The sequence below is a fragment of the Thalia democratica genome, chromosome 5 (genome assembly GCF_965202585.1).
Source record: "Thalia democratica chromosome 5, ktThaDemo2.hap1.1, whole genome shotgun sequence".
In the NCBI taxonomy this organism is placed as follows: Eukaryota; Metazoa; Chordata; class Thaliacea; order Salpida; family Salpidae; genus Thalia; species Thalia democratica.
In genome coordinates, this window is record NC_139169.1 from 67490760 (window position 1) to 67507757 (window position 16998).

At 26.1% G+C, this 16998-nt stretch overlaps 1 protein-coding gene across 1 annotated transcript; it reads right to left on the reverse strand.

Annotated features, from left to right (window-relative positions):
• Positions 1 to 500: 500 nt before the first annotated feature.
• Positions 501 to 1472, reverse strand: LOC145836766 (uncharacterized). The gene has a single exon (XM_082944539.1). It carries the CDS (start codon positions 1470 to 1472, stop codon positions 501 to 503), a length of 972 nt encoding a protein of 323 aa, XP_082800665.1.
• Positions 1473 to 16998: the final 15526 nt, after the last annotated feature.

The window sequence follows — 16998 nt, forward strand, 5'->3', positions numbered from 1 at the left end:
TTAAAGTTATTCACTTTGCATAGCCATAATTTTGCAAAAGGTGCATCCCATCATATCTACAAACAAGTAGTTATGATGCCTTCCTTTTAAGAATTGCAGCTTAGTGTGTTTTTGTATTAAAAAAATGTGTGTTTAGTTAGAACACCTTTTTAAAAGTAATAAAAATAAATAGACATTTAAGTCAACTTAGCTGCAACTCTTCCCCTAGACTATATTTGCAAAATCCCTATACTATTCGTTTATTAACAGTCAACAACAAAATTATACAAATGTACAAAAATATAAAAGCTTTTCTTATAAAAAGAGAACAGATTAAGAGATAATAAACTACTAATATTTGTAAACGTTATAATTATTTCATTAAATAAAAATCTTGTAAAACAATTAAACTTATAAAGCATTGTTAAACGAAATCAAATTAACTTATTTGAAAGCGAGCATAATCAAAAACAAGCTTACAACATATCAATGATAAGTACTATGCACTTATAATAAAACAATCAAAGTTGGAAAAATTCATGATTCAAAGCAGCATCAGTAGTAGTTCTCAGTTGTGGGTTAAACTGTAGCATACTTTGAAGTAGGTCCAGTAGCAAGTCTTCATTTTCGTAAGTTCCATCAAAGGCATCTTCAAACTTCTTCTGGTAACTAATCTTTGGTTCTTCTAAATCTTTTGTAAAAGTTTCCGGTGAATTTTCTATCATCTCTTTGCAACCATCTGGACAAAGACTTTTTGCTTGTTCAACTATTCTACGATTAACGATTTTTCTATCGTGGTCTTTTACTTTTATAATTTTTTTGTTGAAGAACATTCTAAAAAAAACACATCCTAATGACCATACGTCCACTTTTCGATCCAGTCTTAGAGATAAAGCCATTTCAGGACACCTAAAGTCTTTACTTATAAACCATCTATCTTTATTTTCTTTTTTCAAATCTTCTTCCTTCTCGGCGTTACCCAAATCAATAAGTTTGATTCCATCAACCAGTTCATTTTCAAAAGAAGACAGTACGACGTTAGTTGGTTTGATATCAGTATGAACTATATCATGTCGATGAAGAAAATTCACAGCTTGAATTAGCTGTTTAGAATAGTCCTTGACATACCTTTCATCAAGCTTATTTGCAGATAGATATTCAGATATATTCAACCCGTGAAGAGGAGTCACAAGATAATATTTATTTTCTTCACGGAAAGATTCTATAAGATAAAGGCATAGCTTGTTATTTTCATTGCTTATTTCCTTCAATATTGCGATTTCTCTTAAGGCATCGTTTTCTTTGTCTTCAAATACTTTAATTGCTACATGTTGTTTTTTGGTTTCATCGAAGTACTTTTGAATTTTTGCCACACCTGATTGGGCAATCTTCTCTACATACTTATACTTTTTGATTGCCGAAACTATTACTTCACCTCCCTCTGTTTTCTGATTTGGTTTCTCAACAACTTCTTTTAAACTTTTTGAACTCATTGTTTTTATTTAAAGTAAACGAAACGGAACTTAAAAAGGAATGCTTATTTAAACTAATAATAGTTCTTTTTCGTAACCTTTACTAATATTTTTTATTGTATAAGGTTTAATTATTAGTTCAAGTATCTTAAAATAAATAAAAACAGTTAATCGAAGACATTACTTAAATTTTAACTAACTCATTTCTTTTTTATCATTTCATATTAGCTTTATTTTTAACATCTTAAAACCACTTGGTAAGACTGAAGTTTTAACACGCAGTACTAAGTATTATCCAGCTTATAAAACCAATGGTACTCTGCCTTTTATGTATTTAAGAAGTTGTGTGGCACCTTTTGCTTTTTGTATAAAAAACATACTCTAATTATTTTACAACAATAGGTTTAAATAATTTTACATGAAACTGAAAATTTTAGACGTGTTTCAATAAGTATTTTTTCAAGCTATTTTCACCATAAGGTTGTTACTAAGAAAACATTGTGTTTTTATATTTTCTACAACAGTTGTAAAGAGATAACTTTCCTTTAAACTTTAAATTATCAATTTTAATTATTAAGACCGCAAGATATGCTTAGGATTAGCGTAAAAAGTTCAAATAAAAATAAAAAACACCATTAAACGGTTATCAATCGATTTAGTAGGTTTCGATATGCTATGGTAAGTTTTTCGCAAATATTCTATCTAACTTTGAAAAAAAGAGAATGTGTTAATGAGAATCATTTATTTGGGTCAAAAACTAAAAATTGTTGGTGACGAATGATAAAGGTTTCTAAGAAAAATTGGCAAAAGTGCTACTATTCTAAAAAACTCAATCCACTCAAATGGAAGTTATTTTTTCTAAAATTCTATTTCATTATATATGCCTTGAACAATTATATAAAGTTTATAAACACTATCAGAGTCCAATCAATCTCTATCACATCAAAACGAAGCTGTTTTAGTTTGTTTCGGATAAGAATAGACTAAATAAAATCATGACTTTTTTCTGTGATTTTTAAGTCTAAATTGTCGTTTCATTTGGACTGATAAACAAAAAACGCATAAAGCTTAGAAAAGTTTTTATTGAAACGATTAAAATAGAGAAATGTTGTAAATTTTCTAAACTAACATTCCTTAGACTTTGCACAAGCACAGATCATCTTTTGCTCAAATAAATGGTAGAGCAGAGATGATTATAAAGTGATTAATACTTTTCAAAATTGATGCATTGGAAAACTTTGACAATGACATGTATTGTTAGTCCAATGACAAATCTGAGAAGTATTTGTATAAGAAGCGCCACACATAGAATTTTCTAAAAATCAAGATTTGGGTGAACAGAGCGTCAGGAAGCTAAAATTTACAGGTGTCGACATGTGTTTACTAAAGAAAGAATGACGTTCTTCGTTGGCAAGCTTGAAAAAGGAGAGGATAAGAAATTAAAGTACTCTTACATTACCACTTTACTGTTAAAACATATGACATACAGAGACTTACAATACGGAAACTCACAAAATATATTGTACAGTTAAATGTCAACGAGAATCAAATAAAAGATATGTCGACCATCAAATCCTACAAAATTTCCACGTTCTGGATATGAAGTTATCTAGTAAAAAGGGAGACAAATTTTTTTAGCATCTTAACTTTGAAACTACAGGTAACTCAACTTTAAGTGGAATGAAAGAAGAACATCTTTTTTTAAATATTGTTCAAAAAGGAAATAATGCGTCTCTTGATTACGCTGCCAAACTTAGAACAAGATATGTGAACGATGATGTGTTTGTTAGTTTGATCGAATAATTGAACAACTGACTATGTTAATCTGCTGGTGGTGAACATAGTATGCGAAAAGTAATCCAACAATAATTTCTCTTTAAGGTTAAAGTTTTTTATGTATTATTTTCAATTATTTTGTTTATGTTGCTCGTATTTGTTTTTTGAGTTTAAAAACTTGTTCTAATATAGTTTAGGTTTGTATATATTAATATTTCTTCTATTTTATTTTTTGAAATGTGTTTTTAACCCATATGAAATATTTTTCATGTAAATAAGCTACAAGTATGTATAGTTTTACAACAGCCTACTATAAAGTTAAAAAAAATTTCAAGTTGTTACAGACTATTATTTATTAAAAAACTAGTCTTAAAAATAATCTTTTTTCAGCTTTCATGCAAAAAAAAAGAATTTATTCAAAATTTTTATTATAAGCTATTTTAATGTTATTTATTTCCCAATTCTAGGTTTATAAACAACTTTATTCTTAAACACATTATACAGTATCCTAAATTACAGTTAAATGATTTTTTTTTCCTTTAATTTAATAAATGAGCCCAAGAAAAAAGAAAAGAAAATGAAAATAAATAATAAAAAGACTTGCTAATATTTTTTTCACAATCATTATATTAGCTGGTTTATCTACATTTCTATCGTAATAAAAAAATTTAGTCTTTGTTTAACAAACTTGTATTCATTCTTTTTGTTTGAAATTTTCTCCTAATGTTGAAAATTTACAGCTTGCAATTTTAGTGTCGAACTGTTTTGTTACATGTACACTAATGTGTTTAACTTGTGTGTGGCTAAATTCTTTAAAATAATTCATGACAAATACTAATTAAAAAAAAAGTTTTATTTAACATTTTTGACTCAGAAAAACTGAAGTGTTAAACAAATATTTTGTTTTATTCTTTTTAGGTAATATAATGTAAAATACCATTTTTACCAAAGACTTTAAGTTTTCAATATTTCATATAATTCATGTTGATTTTATTTTGTAGGTATAAGTATTAGTTTTTCAATACAGTTTTCTCACATTGTTTTCAACTTTAAATTAGCTCTAAACAAAGTTCCCACTCTCCAGTACTTTTGCAAAACAAATAGTTCAAAATTGTGTTGTGTATCTAAACTAAAGTGATTAAAACTATAAAATTATATATAAAGTATACATTGTGCAACTAAATAACTACAAAATAAATATACACTAAGCCTTTCTAGTGTTTTATTATTACAAATTTTAATGATTAAGTTTGTAAAATAACACCATTTAGTAAAAATAAATTAAAACAAAGGCAAAGGTTTTTGTTTTACAAAACATTTTTTTTCAAGTGAGTGGCTTAACAAAAATAAAAAAACTTACTGTAGTTTATGTACATTTCAAAAACTTAAACAAAATTATTTTTTAACTTTAAGTTTAACTTTATATATTCAACTAAAATTATTTTATCCTTATTTAGCCTACTTCATATTTGTTTTACTAATATTATCTGTGTTCTACACAAAATAGTTTAGTTTTAATACAGGTAATATTATATCAAAAATGTACTTTCTAAAATTATAGTAGCAAAATAAGATATACTATATTTTAAAACTAAGAGGTATTTAAAAAAACATTTTATACTTTTATTTAGCTAGTTGTTAATTATTGCTAATAAAAACTATGGTTGAAACGTTATTGGACTAGTATCGGAACTTTTTCAACATAACTGTAATAAAAAAAAGCATTTTAATTAGTATTTTTAAAGAAAGAGAATTATTAAAATTAATAATATTATAAAATTAATTAGAAATCAACAATACAACTTTGTTTTGATAAAAAGATTAAAAATAAGCATTAAAAACTTAGACTTTAAAAACATTTGTTTGATTATAAAAGTAATATAAATTAATTTCAAAAACTTAGTATATTGTCATTAAAAAAATCTAAATCTTAAGTTATGATAAATTATTTCAGAAAGCTATAAATATAGAGTTTTTCTAATTTTGATAAGAAAATAAAAACGTTTTAAGATCATTCAGTTTATATCCCTAGTCAGTATAAAATGTTTAAAAGCTCTAGAACAGGGGTCGGCAAACTGCGGCCCGCGGGCCAAATGCGGCCCGCGGGCCAAATGCGGCCCGCGAAGGGTAAATCTGCGGCCCGCGAGCACGTTTTTTTTTTGAATGGAATGCGGCCCGCGGAAGAAAATTTTGTGGCCCGCGAGCATGTAAATGTGGCCCGCTAAGCAAAAAAAATATTTTAAGTTTAACTCATTTTAGTTTTTTCTTTAATTTTATTAATTTCGTTTTAAGTCCCTGTTTAACATTTTAAAATAATTAAAAGATTTTCAATATCAGCTTAAGAATTTTAAAAAGATAGATTAGCATTCCACCAGTTTTTTTTTTCTCAGTTTCATCATAACTTTCTTCTTACAACAGTAAGTTTAGGTATTTTTTACATATTTTTTATACCTAAGATTCTTTTATAGATGTTTTATTACTAAAAGTTATATTTGAGTGTGCACAAAAACATTTAAAATAACATGTAAGTGAAAAAAAAGGTTTATTTCATTTTGATTTTTTATAATTTTTGTTAGCACTTTTAATTAATTACTATGCACACAAATGTACAAAGATGCTCATATTTTAATCGGCATACTGACAATTCCCACCAGATCAAATCCCACCCGAGCGCAATTCCCACTCGAAAATATTTTTAACTTTCTTTATTTATTCCTTTATTTTCTAAAATTTTTGTTTTGTTTTTATTTATTATTAATTTCTCTTTTACTATCACTGTTACCCCTAACCCTTACCCTTGGTTGGTAAGCGGTTCTCGGATCGTGAGTGGGAAATGATCGCGGGTTGGAAATGAGCGGTTCCCATTTTTAACCACGTTTTATTTAATACTTAAATTAGATTAAGTTTACTTTATTCATAGTTTTCTAAAATTCTTGTTTATACATGTAGTATCTAGGTGTGTAAAGACACATTTAAAACAATACATGATATAAATTAAAATATTTTTTGATAGGTATCAATTTTAATTTTTCAAACAATGTTTTTTTGACAAATTATGTTAATTTTCATGAACTAATATATACACAGTTACTGTTTTTTTGAACTACCTAATTAATACACACTAAATTTAGTAATGGAAAATTCATAAAGTTTGTGCATTGTTAATCAAAATAGTGTAAATTCAAGCAAATAAACAACTAGACACACTTAAGTTATGACTATTTTAAGAACTCAAATTTCAAGTCAATTTACTCATTTTTTCAGTTTTTGGTTTGAATAAATTTTTGTATACTAAAATATTAGGCTAGTTTTTGGTAATTTAGGCTGGCTTTTTTTGCTTTATAAGTGGAAAATTAAACTTATAATGTATGTTTTGTTCAATTTACAGTGTTGGTTTGATTATAAAATATGTTAAACTTTAAGTCTTACAGCTGATAAAAATTTGAGATACTTTTATGTTAATTGTATACATATAGGTGTGAAAAATAAGAGTTGCTAAAAAACTTGAATCCCGGAAAACCTTGGAATTTAAAAATTTATGTTTAATTTTCTGGGAAAACATTGAACATGAGAATTTTTGTAAAAACCTGTGACTTTAAACAATTTTTGCGTGTAAAATGATGAAATTTCGATTTGACGCAAAACATTTACTTTATAGACACTTTTTTAAACACATTAAAACTTACTTTACAGTATCTACTCATAATGCTATATAACTAAAGACAGTTTTTTTATTTCATATAATTTAATTTTATACCAAAAAAGGAGCAGAAAATTATACTTCCAAAAACTTTATGTAAGTGCATAGCATTTTTGCTATTAAAATGTCTTTACCTGTTGTTGTGCTTTAAATAAGAACTAAACCTATAAACTCTCCTAAAAGTCAAAGTCAATAAAAACACCTCTATAAAAAACTTTCAGATGAGCAATATTTCTTGTACCAGTGCTCTGATCTTTACAGATTGATGAAAATTCTAATTTGGTTTATGGTGCTTTATAATCTTTAGAGATATACTAAACACGACTTCTTGTTTTCATTGAAGATATAATCAAAATATTTTACTACCGCCAACATAAATTATTTAAAAGGTTTTTACTTCTAAACAGTATCTTCTTTTTAGTAATTATTTTTGCTACTTAATAACTTTTTTAAACAGTTTTTTCTGACTAGTCTGTAGTTACTGAAGATAATCATTCGCTTTGTTGAAACTGACTATAGCTATTTGTTTTTTTTTTGTTTCTCGCAATAACTCCTAACTAACGTTTTTTTTTTATAGCTCGTCTTTTATTTAACATTTACTCTTTAAATACAACATCTTTATTGCAAAAAAAAATTACTATAATGATCAATAAAAAGTTAAGTTTTTTTACTTTATTAATGGCTTAAAAGTTTTTAATTTTGTTAAAAATGTATAAGAAACGTAAATGTCCATATAAGCTGACTTATGATACTATTTTTGCTATATATTTAATTCACTGTTATTAAACTTCGATATTTCTTCATTTTAAAAAGGGTTGCAAATCGTACAGTCTAGTTTAAATTTTAAAAAAAATCAAACTAAGTTAAACTTTTTTAAGACATCTAAATAAAACTCAGGTAAACTTTTATTTCAAACACTTTAAATAAGTCTTTGAATTCTTAGAACAATTGACTGTAGTGTAGTTTACTAGTTGTAATTATTTCTGGTCTACTTATATATTGTGTACTTTTTATACTGATGATATTTTAGTTAGGTATCTAAGCTTGATTAATTGCATGTTTCTGCACTTTTTTTAAAAGTGAAAACCATGTTAAAAGCTAATTAATTACTAAAGAGTAACTTTATTAAAGTATCCGAGCATTAGTTATATTAAAAAAAGTACATAGTTTATTAAGACTTAAGTATATTAGCCAATGTTAATTTTACTCCAATAAATATTTATGATTAAAATAGACATTCTATGTGCAGCTAATTATCATTAAAATTAATAAAGTGAATAAAAGTAAAACTTTAATTAATGTGACTAAAACTAAAATCAAAAGATAATTCAAATGTCACTAAAACTAAAACTGCGGCCCGCGAAGATTTTTGAAACTTGAAATTTGGCCCGCGAGCACCAACTGCCTGCCGACCCCTGCTCTAGAAAGAAGTTCTTGTAAAAATTTTACGAGTAAATTTTCGAAATAAGTAAAAATAATTGTCATGGTTTCTCTCCATCTTTTACTCGCATTTTTTGTACTTTAGTAATAGTCATAAATAAATTTTTTTGAATCAATTTTTGTAAGTGTTTTGTATTTATGTTTTTTTTTGATATTTTTATAGCCCAAAGGTTGTTTATAGTACCAACTCTTTAATAAAACGTGAAATTTCAAGTTAGATTATTTTCTGTTTTTTTTTTAAGGTGAAATAATTTAAATTCTAAAGAATAAGCCTAAAATAAAAGTATACAACATTTATGTAAATATAAAATTAATAAATAATATCTTTTTTACCAAAAGTTAAAACAAGTTTTATTTTAAACATATTCTGAGTTAAACAAAATATGATTTAAAAATGAACAGCTTTGTTCATGTTATAAATATTTAATACAAATTCTTAAGCTAAGTAAACTTAGTTTTAGTTTTAAGTATAACAGATGGGAAGTACCTCTTTAGAAAATAGCCCAAAAAAATTTGACTTTTATAGTTGTAATTTTATTTTAACATTTTATCACCAAACTCATACTTCTTCAGACTACTTTTAAATATTAAAGTAAAGTCTTTAAATTTAGTTATTTTATAATTAAATTTACACTTTTAATTACCTTACAATTGACTTTAGAGCTTCATGTAAACATTAGAGCAAATAAACTTGTTAAAAGTGGAAATTGTTACTGATAATAACTTGAAATAAACTAGTAAGTTTCAACTAGAGGAATTTCGTATATACTAAGTTATTGGCAACCATACGAGGAAGAAAAAAACGATAAAAGAAACGATTTATTGTTGTTTCATAGCACGTACAAAAATTGAGCGACAAGAATATTAAAAGAAGATTTGAGAAACTCGGAAAGCGGGTTATTTGGCAAGGTAGTCTACATGACCGAGTGTCCTGAAACATCCTTCGTATAAGCCTCAACTTCCCGAAGTGTTGTTGACAGCTTCAACAGTAAGTATTTTAACTACGTACTTGTCAACTAGGTTTTGGGATCCGGAAAACTGCAAACCTTTACTTACGATTCAACTGAACTCGATATAGATGGTGACAACACTGCTGAAAGCATGCATCCGTTTGAAAAACATTGAAAACTTTATAGTCTATAGCCAATTTAAGAGGACTACAAAAAAGACCTTCTTGGAGGAAATACTAAAATAAGAAGACAGATGCGTTGAATCATTATGATGAGATCGTCGCAGTCGAAAAAATAACCATACCAAAATATTTGATTGCGTTCGAAACTGTAGAAAAGAAATATTAAGTTTGAAACTTGAGAAATTTATTATATTGACCTGCTTGAATAAAAGAGTATTTAATTTTTTTTAAAGAGTTATTAAATAATTTTTACAAATAAGAATAAAAATAAATGAAAGACCTAAATTATGCCAACTGTTTTGACAATTTGTTGTTTTGTTACAAACAGATAGTAAAATATAACTATAAGAGATGTTTTAGCTATCTTTTTATTCAGTAGTTTTTTTGCTTGAGAAACTGTTTCAAAAAACAAAGTTATGCCTAATTAAAAAAATTGTTAATTAAAATTTTAAGCAGGATTTTTCATTTTCCTAGTTATAACTCAGTACAAAAAGTTTTCGTAAATATACTTTCTAACGTTCTAGTAGTAACTTTTTATGTTTTGATTAATTTTGAACTAGCTGGAAATCTCTATAAATATTTTAAAGAATAAACTTATGATTTTGAACATATGTACATCATGAACAATGTACTTTTTATGTCAGAATTATCTTTTTGTTTGTTAACAGTTGAACATTTTGTTCATAGAAACTTTAAGTAAATTCTTGAAAAAATATGCTGAATAAGTCAAAAAAAATCAAAAATATTAAAGGAAAGCTGTTAATTTTAAACAATTATATATATAAATAAGGTTTTTAAATGATCTAAAACTTGGTGGTTATTAAGTATTAAAATTTAGGAATTAAAAAAATAAAAATTGTTTAAATAAAATAGCAAAGTGAAGAAAAGCTGTGTACTTGCTCAACTTTTTAAAAAATCATCTTTTCAATGGCATTAAAGCGCGCTTCTGATTGCCTTTTCAACCTTCCATCTTAGAGCAAAGCGAAATATTGAGGATTTTACAAAAGATTATCTTCTTTTGCTGATAATGCTACACTGGTTGCTTACTCTACCCAAGACCTAGAGACACTACTAAATCAGTTTTCATCAGTATGTTTAGATTTCTGCCAAAAATTAATCATAGAAATTAATATTCGTATTTATAAAGCCACAAAATTTTTCACTCGTTTGACAACAAAGGTTTATGACAACTTTAATTTAAGTATTCGCATAAAGGCTAACGTTTATTATTTCTATTTATGCAGAATTCTGATATAAGTTAGCGAGACGTTGTATAGCGTGCAGGATATAGAAATCAATACCTTTTACCTACAACGCCTCCGTCGCGTTTTTAGAATTTCATAGCAACAAAAGATCACTAACGAGGATGCCTTGAGATAAATTAGTTTTACCAACATGAACTGAACCATTGTTAACTGGGCTTTACTGGAACGGTCATGTTCTAATGTTTGGTGAAAAGCGAATTCCAAAGTATTTGTTGTACAGCGAGCAAGTCGTTAGCAAACGTGACCGAGGTCCCCAAATATAATTTTTTAATGAGGTATGCAAGCTGATCTAAAAAGCTTGATAATAAGAAATGATGAGTGGAAGTACATTGCAAAAGTCCTCGTCAAATGGGATCTTATATAAACAAAAGACTTAAACAGAGGAAAAGGCTTAAAAAAGTTTAACAAGCCAGAGCAAACGATGAAAAGAACCAAATCGATATTTATTTTGTTTATTTACAATATATTGCATTACTTTACTTTTAAGTTGACTTACTGCAGTATATCATTTTTTAAGAACAATACTCACAGCTGACTTCTGGTGGTAACGGACTTTCTACTACATATGTTGAATTATGCAATTCTTCATGTTTTTAAACAGAAAACTTATATCCGATTTATAAAAAAAATATTTTCTTATTATATCTAAATTTCAAACTTTATCGTAGTGATTTTTACTTGATTAAGGGGTTGTTAAACTGGTGTCCCCAATCAAGTAAATCTGGCCTGCTAAAATAGTTTATTGCATTTAAATTCTAAACAAACTTCATTAATTTTTCCTTTTATTTTGCTGCAATACGGTCAAATAGTTTTTATTACTTTGCTAAATAATGAAAAAAACGTTGTATTTCATAATTAATGTCCTTCACAAGATTTTAAAAAGTATCCGTGGTGTGTGACCCGATAACTAAAAGGTTCTTTGTGAACCAGGTCCTAGCTCCGAATATTTTGTGTGCTTTTTTGTCGTTAAATAAACAATATTAATAATAAGTTATGTAAAAAGTTATAAAAAGGTCTTGTTGTATTTAGCTAAAACGACTTAAAGATGGTTAAGAAAAAGTTGTGTTGTAACTAGAATGAATTACAGACTAAGAACAGTTTTATGTTTAAAATTGTCACGTGACTTCCAAACGCCTGCTGATCTGGATTTAACTTCTTGAAAAATGTCTTAGTAGTCCTTGGACATACTTTTCCTTAAAATTGTTCATATAAGGGGAATTTACAAATATTTAGCTTTTTTTGAAGTTTTAAATTTCTTAGTGCTGTGATAAAATGTTTTCTAAACAATTTTGTTATCTTAATTGGGTGAACAATGGTACAGCTAAATAAAATAACTAGGACAATATTAATTGCTGCAATTGTTAACAAAGTCTTGTAAAACTGAATTTAATAAATGTTACTTGATTCAAAATTTTTTAGTAAGACAACTAACAAACAGTTTTAGTCACAAATAAGGTCAATGAATTCATGTGAATAAAAACCCTTTGGTCAATGAGCTACTCACAATTTTGCTTCTTAACACTGTTTCGAGATATTTTAATTGATTAGTAACAAAAGTAAAAAATAAATAAAAATCATGTATTTTTATGAACTAACAAAATTAAATTCAGATGATCCATACACTAATGTCAATAATGTTTGAAATAATATTTTTTGTGTTATTTAATTATTCATTTGTCTTAAAGTAATAAACATCAGGTTCTACCATAAACTGTTTTTTTTTTCATTTGACCAAGTAAGACTGAACAAAGCATTTTAACACTTCTTTGTAAAAATGGTTCAAGTTTTAGTTAATTGTACATTCTTGAACTGATTGTTTTTTATTTTCCTAACTAATGTTTTAAAATTTTAACAAATATCTGAAAAAGACACTATAAATTTTTATGTTAATGGTAAATTATCAGTGAAGTAACAGTCAAACTTTTTGCAATAATAAGCATACTCTGGGCAAGAGTGAATGTGTTTCTTAATATGTTACTTGACCTGCCACACTAGTATGTTATTTTTAATTATCTTAAAATAAAACATAAAACAATGTTTTAGTTTTCTTGGTGACAATGCTTTTGGAAAGTTTTCACAAGACTAAAATCTTAACACCATAAACCACAAAGTGTGGGAAAATCATGAAGCTTGAATCTCCAGACAAGTGTTCACTAGCACTACATCAAAAAATAACAATCCAACAAAACCCCAAATTTTGCCTTTTTAAGAATAGGCCATAACCCAAATAATTTTAACAAAAACCATTCTTTTGTTTTAATTATTATTTAACATAAACAATTTTTTATTATAAAACAAGTTCAAATTTGGCAGAATTGTTTTTTGTACAGCCTTGAACCCATTTGTTGTCATTGTTCTAACTGTTTTAATAAAGTTTTACAATGGTCTGAACTTCAACTTTTTTAACATCATGTTTGTCCATCTGGTTTTGGCCCGTGGAAAAACAACTGGCACCACACCATCTTCTCTCTTGGACATCAACTTAAAGTATTTTTTGTGTTTAATTTTTTTTGCCCTTTCTACAATGTTATTTATGTATATGTTCTTAAAAATAAAAAATGTTTAAACTAGTTTTGTACTTGTTTAGTGTTTTTATTGATTTAATTCAGTCTTAATCAATAAACCTCACACTGGGTGTTAATACTTATTTAAGCATAGATGAATTTAAATCACAACTATTAATATACAAAGTAAAAATAAGCATAATAAATTAACAAAAATTACAAAGAAAAGTTAAAAGTTTAAGAAAAAACTCTATGAGTTGAACTTTTAAAGGTTTAAAAGCTTCACACAACATTATTATGTACAATCAACTAAGTAAAATAAAACTTTAGTGATCATAAAATTGGACTTATTAATTCAAAAAAATACTTAATCAAAAAAAATTACTCAAATAATTTATAATGGGAACTAAGAGCATCTTAGTAAAAAGTTTCCCAGAAAAAAATGCTCCTTTAAAACTTTTAACTATTATCACGTCGCAATTAAAGTTTTATTTGAAATCTATTTCAGCTAGGCAAAAACGAGCATTTTTTGTTCATAAAACTTATAATCTTTCAGTGTTAGAAGTTCAACATTCGTTATTCAAAGTTTATCAATTAACCAAAACAAAGTCAATAAAGTTTTTAATATTCTAATAATCTTTTTTTCTTTTTTTTTCAGGTGGTTCACAGGAAACAGCAAACCAGTTAAAACACGCCCCTGGTTTACAGGCTAAGTCGTGACTTTTATATATTTTTTAACATTTTAACTACTCAATTTGTTTGAATTTTTTGTGAAAAAATGTAGCTACATTTGATATTCTACAAGCCTTTTCTAGTTTTATTGGTCTGTTTTCTAAATAAAAAAATTTATTGGAACATTTCTTTTTTGTTTATTTATGTTTTAAGATTTAAGATTTTTTAACATTATTTATTAGTTTTTTTGCACTTACTATATTGCCAAAAAAAAACTATGTCGGAAATTCAGTTATCAACTAAAGGCAATTTTATTAAAATATTTTAAAAGATAACTAGAAAACTAATAACTTATATTAAGTTATTTTAATTATTTATTATCAAAAATTAATTAGGAGTTTTCACAAGAAATATTGTGAAAATGAAGCTTTATTACAAAGTTCATGTTTAATGGATGAGTTTATGTTAATGTTGATGAGTTTGTAAGTAAGTTAAAATGACTTTATTGAACAGAACTATTTTTTTAATTGTTTTATTACATAAATACATTGAATAATATATTGTAACAGGATATCAAACTGCATTTGGTATTTTTTTTTTAATGGAAAGTATTGAGAACTCTCTTGCTCATCCATGCGTTTAAGAGAAAGCTCGTAAGGTCACGTGTTTAACTGATGCAATTTTTCATTTGCATACTACAGCCATATATAAATACTCATCAAGTGAGAGAGATTTCATTCTAGCCAGGTCTTGCTGCAGTAAACATGTAATTCTAGTTAGACAGTTGTGTTGTTTTATGAAAATTTTTATGTTTAAGAAGGATTTTTTCTCAGAAGTATTTTTATAGTTTTAATTTCAAGCAGTTATTTTTTTTTTTTAATTTAAACATTCTCAAAATATACCTTATTTAGATGTAAATTGTGTTTAAAAGTTTTAATAAAACAATATCTTAAGCATATTGCTTTGAAATTTTACATGGTTCTTTGTAATTGTTAGTGTTTGCATTTGTTATTAAAAATAAAATATGTTCATTTATGACGTGCCTTGTTTATAGTTATAGAGTAGCCCCAAGTACTACTTAATATTAGTTTATATTAGTATAGAGTAGTTAGGTTAATGTTGTTTATTTATTATGGTTAATACTATTGACGTGAAACATACTATAACAATAAGTTTATTGATTAAATAAACCACATTATCTGTAAGTTACAATATACATTTTATTACTTTATTATCTTTCAACTTACAAAACAAAATATCTGGAATTAAAGAAATAATAAATATGGGACAATATTACATATACTTATGTTTCATAAGAAATACTCACTACACTTACCAGTTGAATTTTTTACCTTGATAGTGTTTATAACTGAACATATTTTTTGTAATGTGCAGGACGTAAGTTTAATGTGTGTTTTAAACACTAAAAACCTTAAATAAAGTTCAATTTGATTTATTTTTTATTTCAAACAAATTACTCTACGCCAGCTTTAATTTTTAGGTATAAATCATAAATTATTTTCTTTTACACTGAATTATTTTCTTAAATCACAAGAAATTAAAAGTTTAATCCTATAGGTTTTATAGAATTTTTTTTTTTCAAGATTATAAAAAACTTAAACTATAATAACTTACTTTTAACTTTAATAAGATCAATTTTTTAGTTAGTTTAGATTGATAATATATTAAACACACCTTTTGGCTTAAATACCCTTTTTTTTATAGTGCTAACTAGTAATTATTTTATTACCATCTACAAACTTAAAAAAAAAATATTTTTTAAAGTATGAAACTGTGCTAAAAATTTGTTTGAAAATAGCTATTGAATAGTTTTATACTCTCGTTATGAATTTATTTTGAGCATATCTAATTTTTACCATTTACAAGTATTAGAGAAATTTATTTTAACATATAGGCGATTAAAATTTAAAAGTTTGAAAATTTTTATTTTCAAGACAAAAATTTTCACTAAAATTATATCTCATCCTACACTTATTTACACGTTTTAGGAGGGTGATTAGACTGATTTCTTGAAACCGGTGCGACCCCTAAAAAAAAGGAAAACATTGTTTAACCAGAATCTTTAAAATTGTTTATTTTGTTGTATTAGTTTTGACTTAATTTTTGAATAATGAATGTTGGTTTACATTACGAAAGTATTAAAAGTCATTTGTTTCTGTGTAAACTAGCTGGCCCTTAACATTAGCTGAGAGAATTTTAGAGTTACAAACACATTGTGATGAAACAGAGCATCAAAAATTTATAGGATCCATAACGTTTACAAAACTTGTACGTATTTGCATAAAGTTTTCAACTTAAAATGCTACCATTAATAAATCAAGATTATGCTTAGTTTTTAAACTAAATACAAAAAGTTTTAGCTAAGTATTTATTATATAGCAATTTCTGAGAATAATAAATTAAATTAACGTCCCGCACGTCTTTAAATTAAATTTAAATTTTCCTATTCATACTTTTTTCATACAAATATTCAATTTTACATTTTCAAAGATTTGGTTTTTATAGTTCACCAAAAACTAACCATGTCATTTTAGACACTAAACGGCGAAATTAAAATAATGACATTTTATCATTGAATTAGATTTAACTAAAAATATGTTATGTTGCTTTTTCTTTAAAAACGACTTTGTAACCTATGGATGTAGGTACCTTAAATTCACACTTAATCTATACTAAATATTGATACTAATAATACTTGGGGCTACTCTTTATAACATTCAGGCATGACAATAAATGAACATGTTGCATTAAAGAACAATTGCGAAAACTAATAAGAATATAAATAACATCATACTTTAGAAACTACTTTAAATGTATTCAAAACTTTACACACGAATCAATCTAACAGGATTATACCTTAAAAATGTATGAAACAAAATAAGATTCAACTACTTAGGATTTAAATAAAAATTAATATAAAAGTAAAATTGTTAAACAATTACTTTAAATAACACAAGAAAACAATATAAGTGTCTATTGAACATTAACAACATTTTTACTGCAGCAGGCTGTAGCTAGGACCCCTACTACTTTCTGT

Bases quoted from the DNA above. Each gene is read 5' to 3' on its own strand.
- LOC145836766 (XM_082944539.1), bottom strand. From the start codon at position 1,472: ATGAGTTCAAAAAGTTTAAAAGAAGTTGTTGAGAAACCAAATCAGAAA.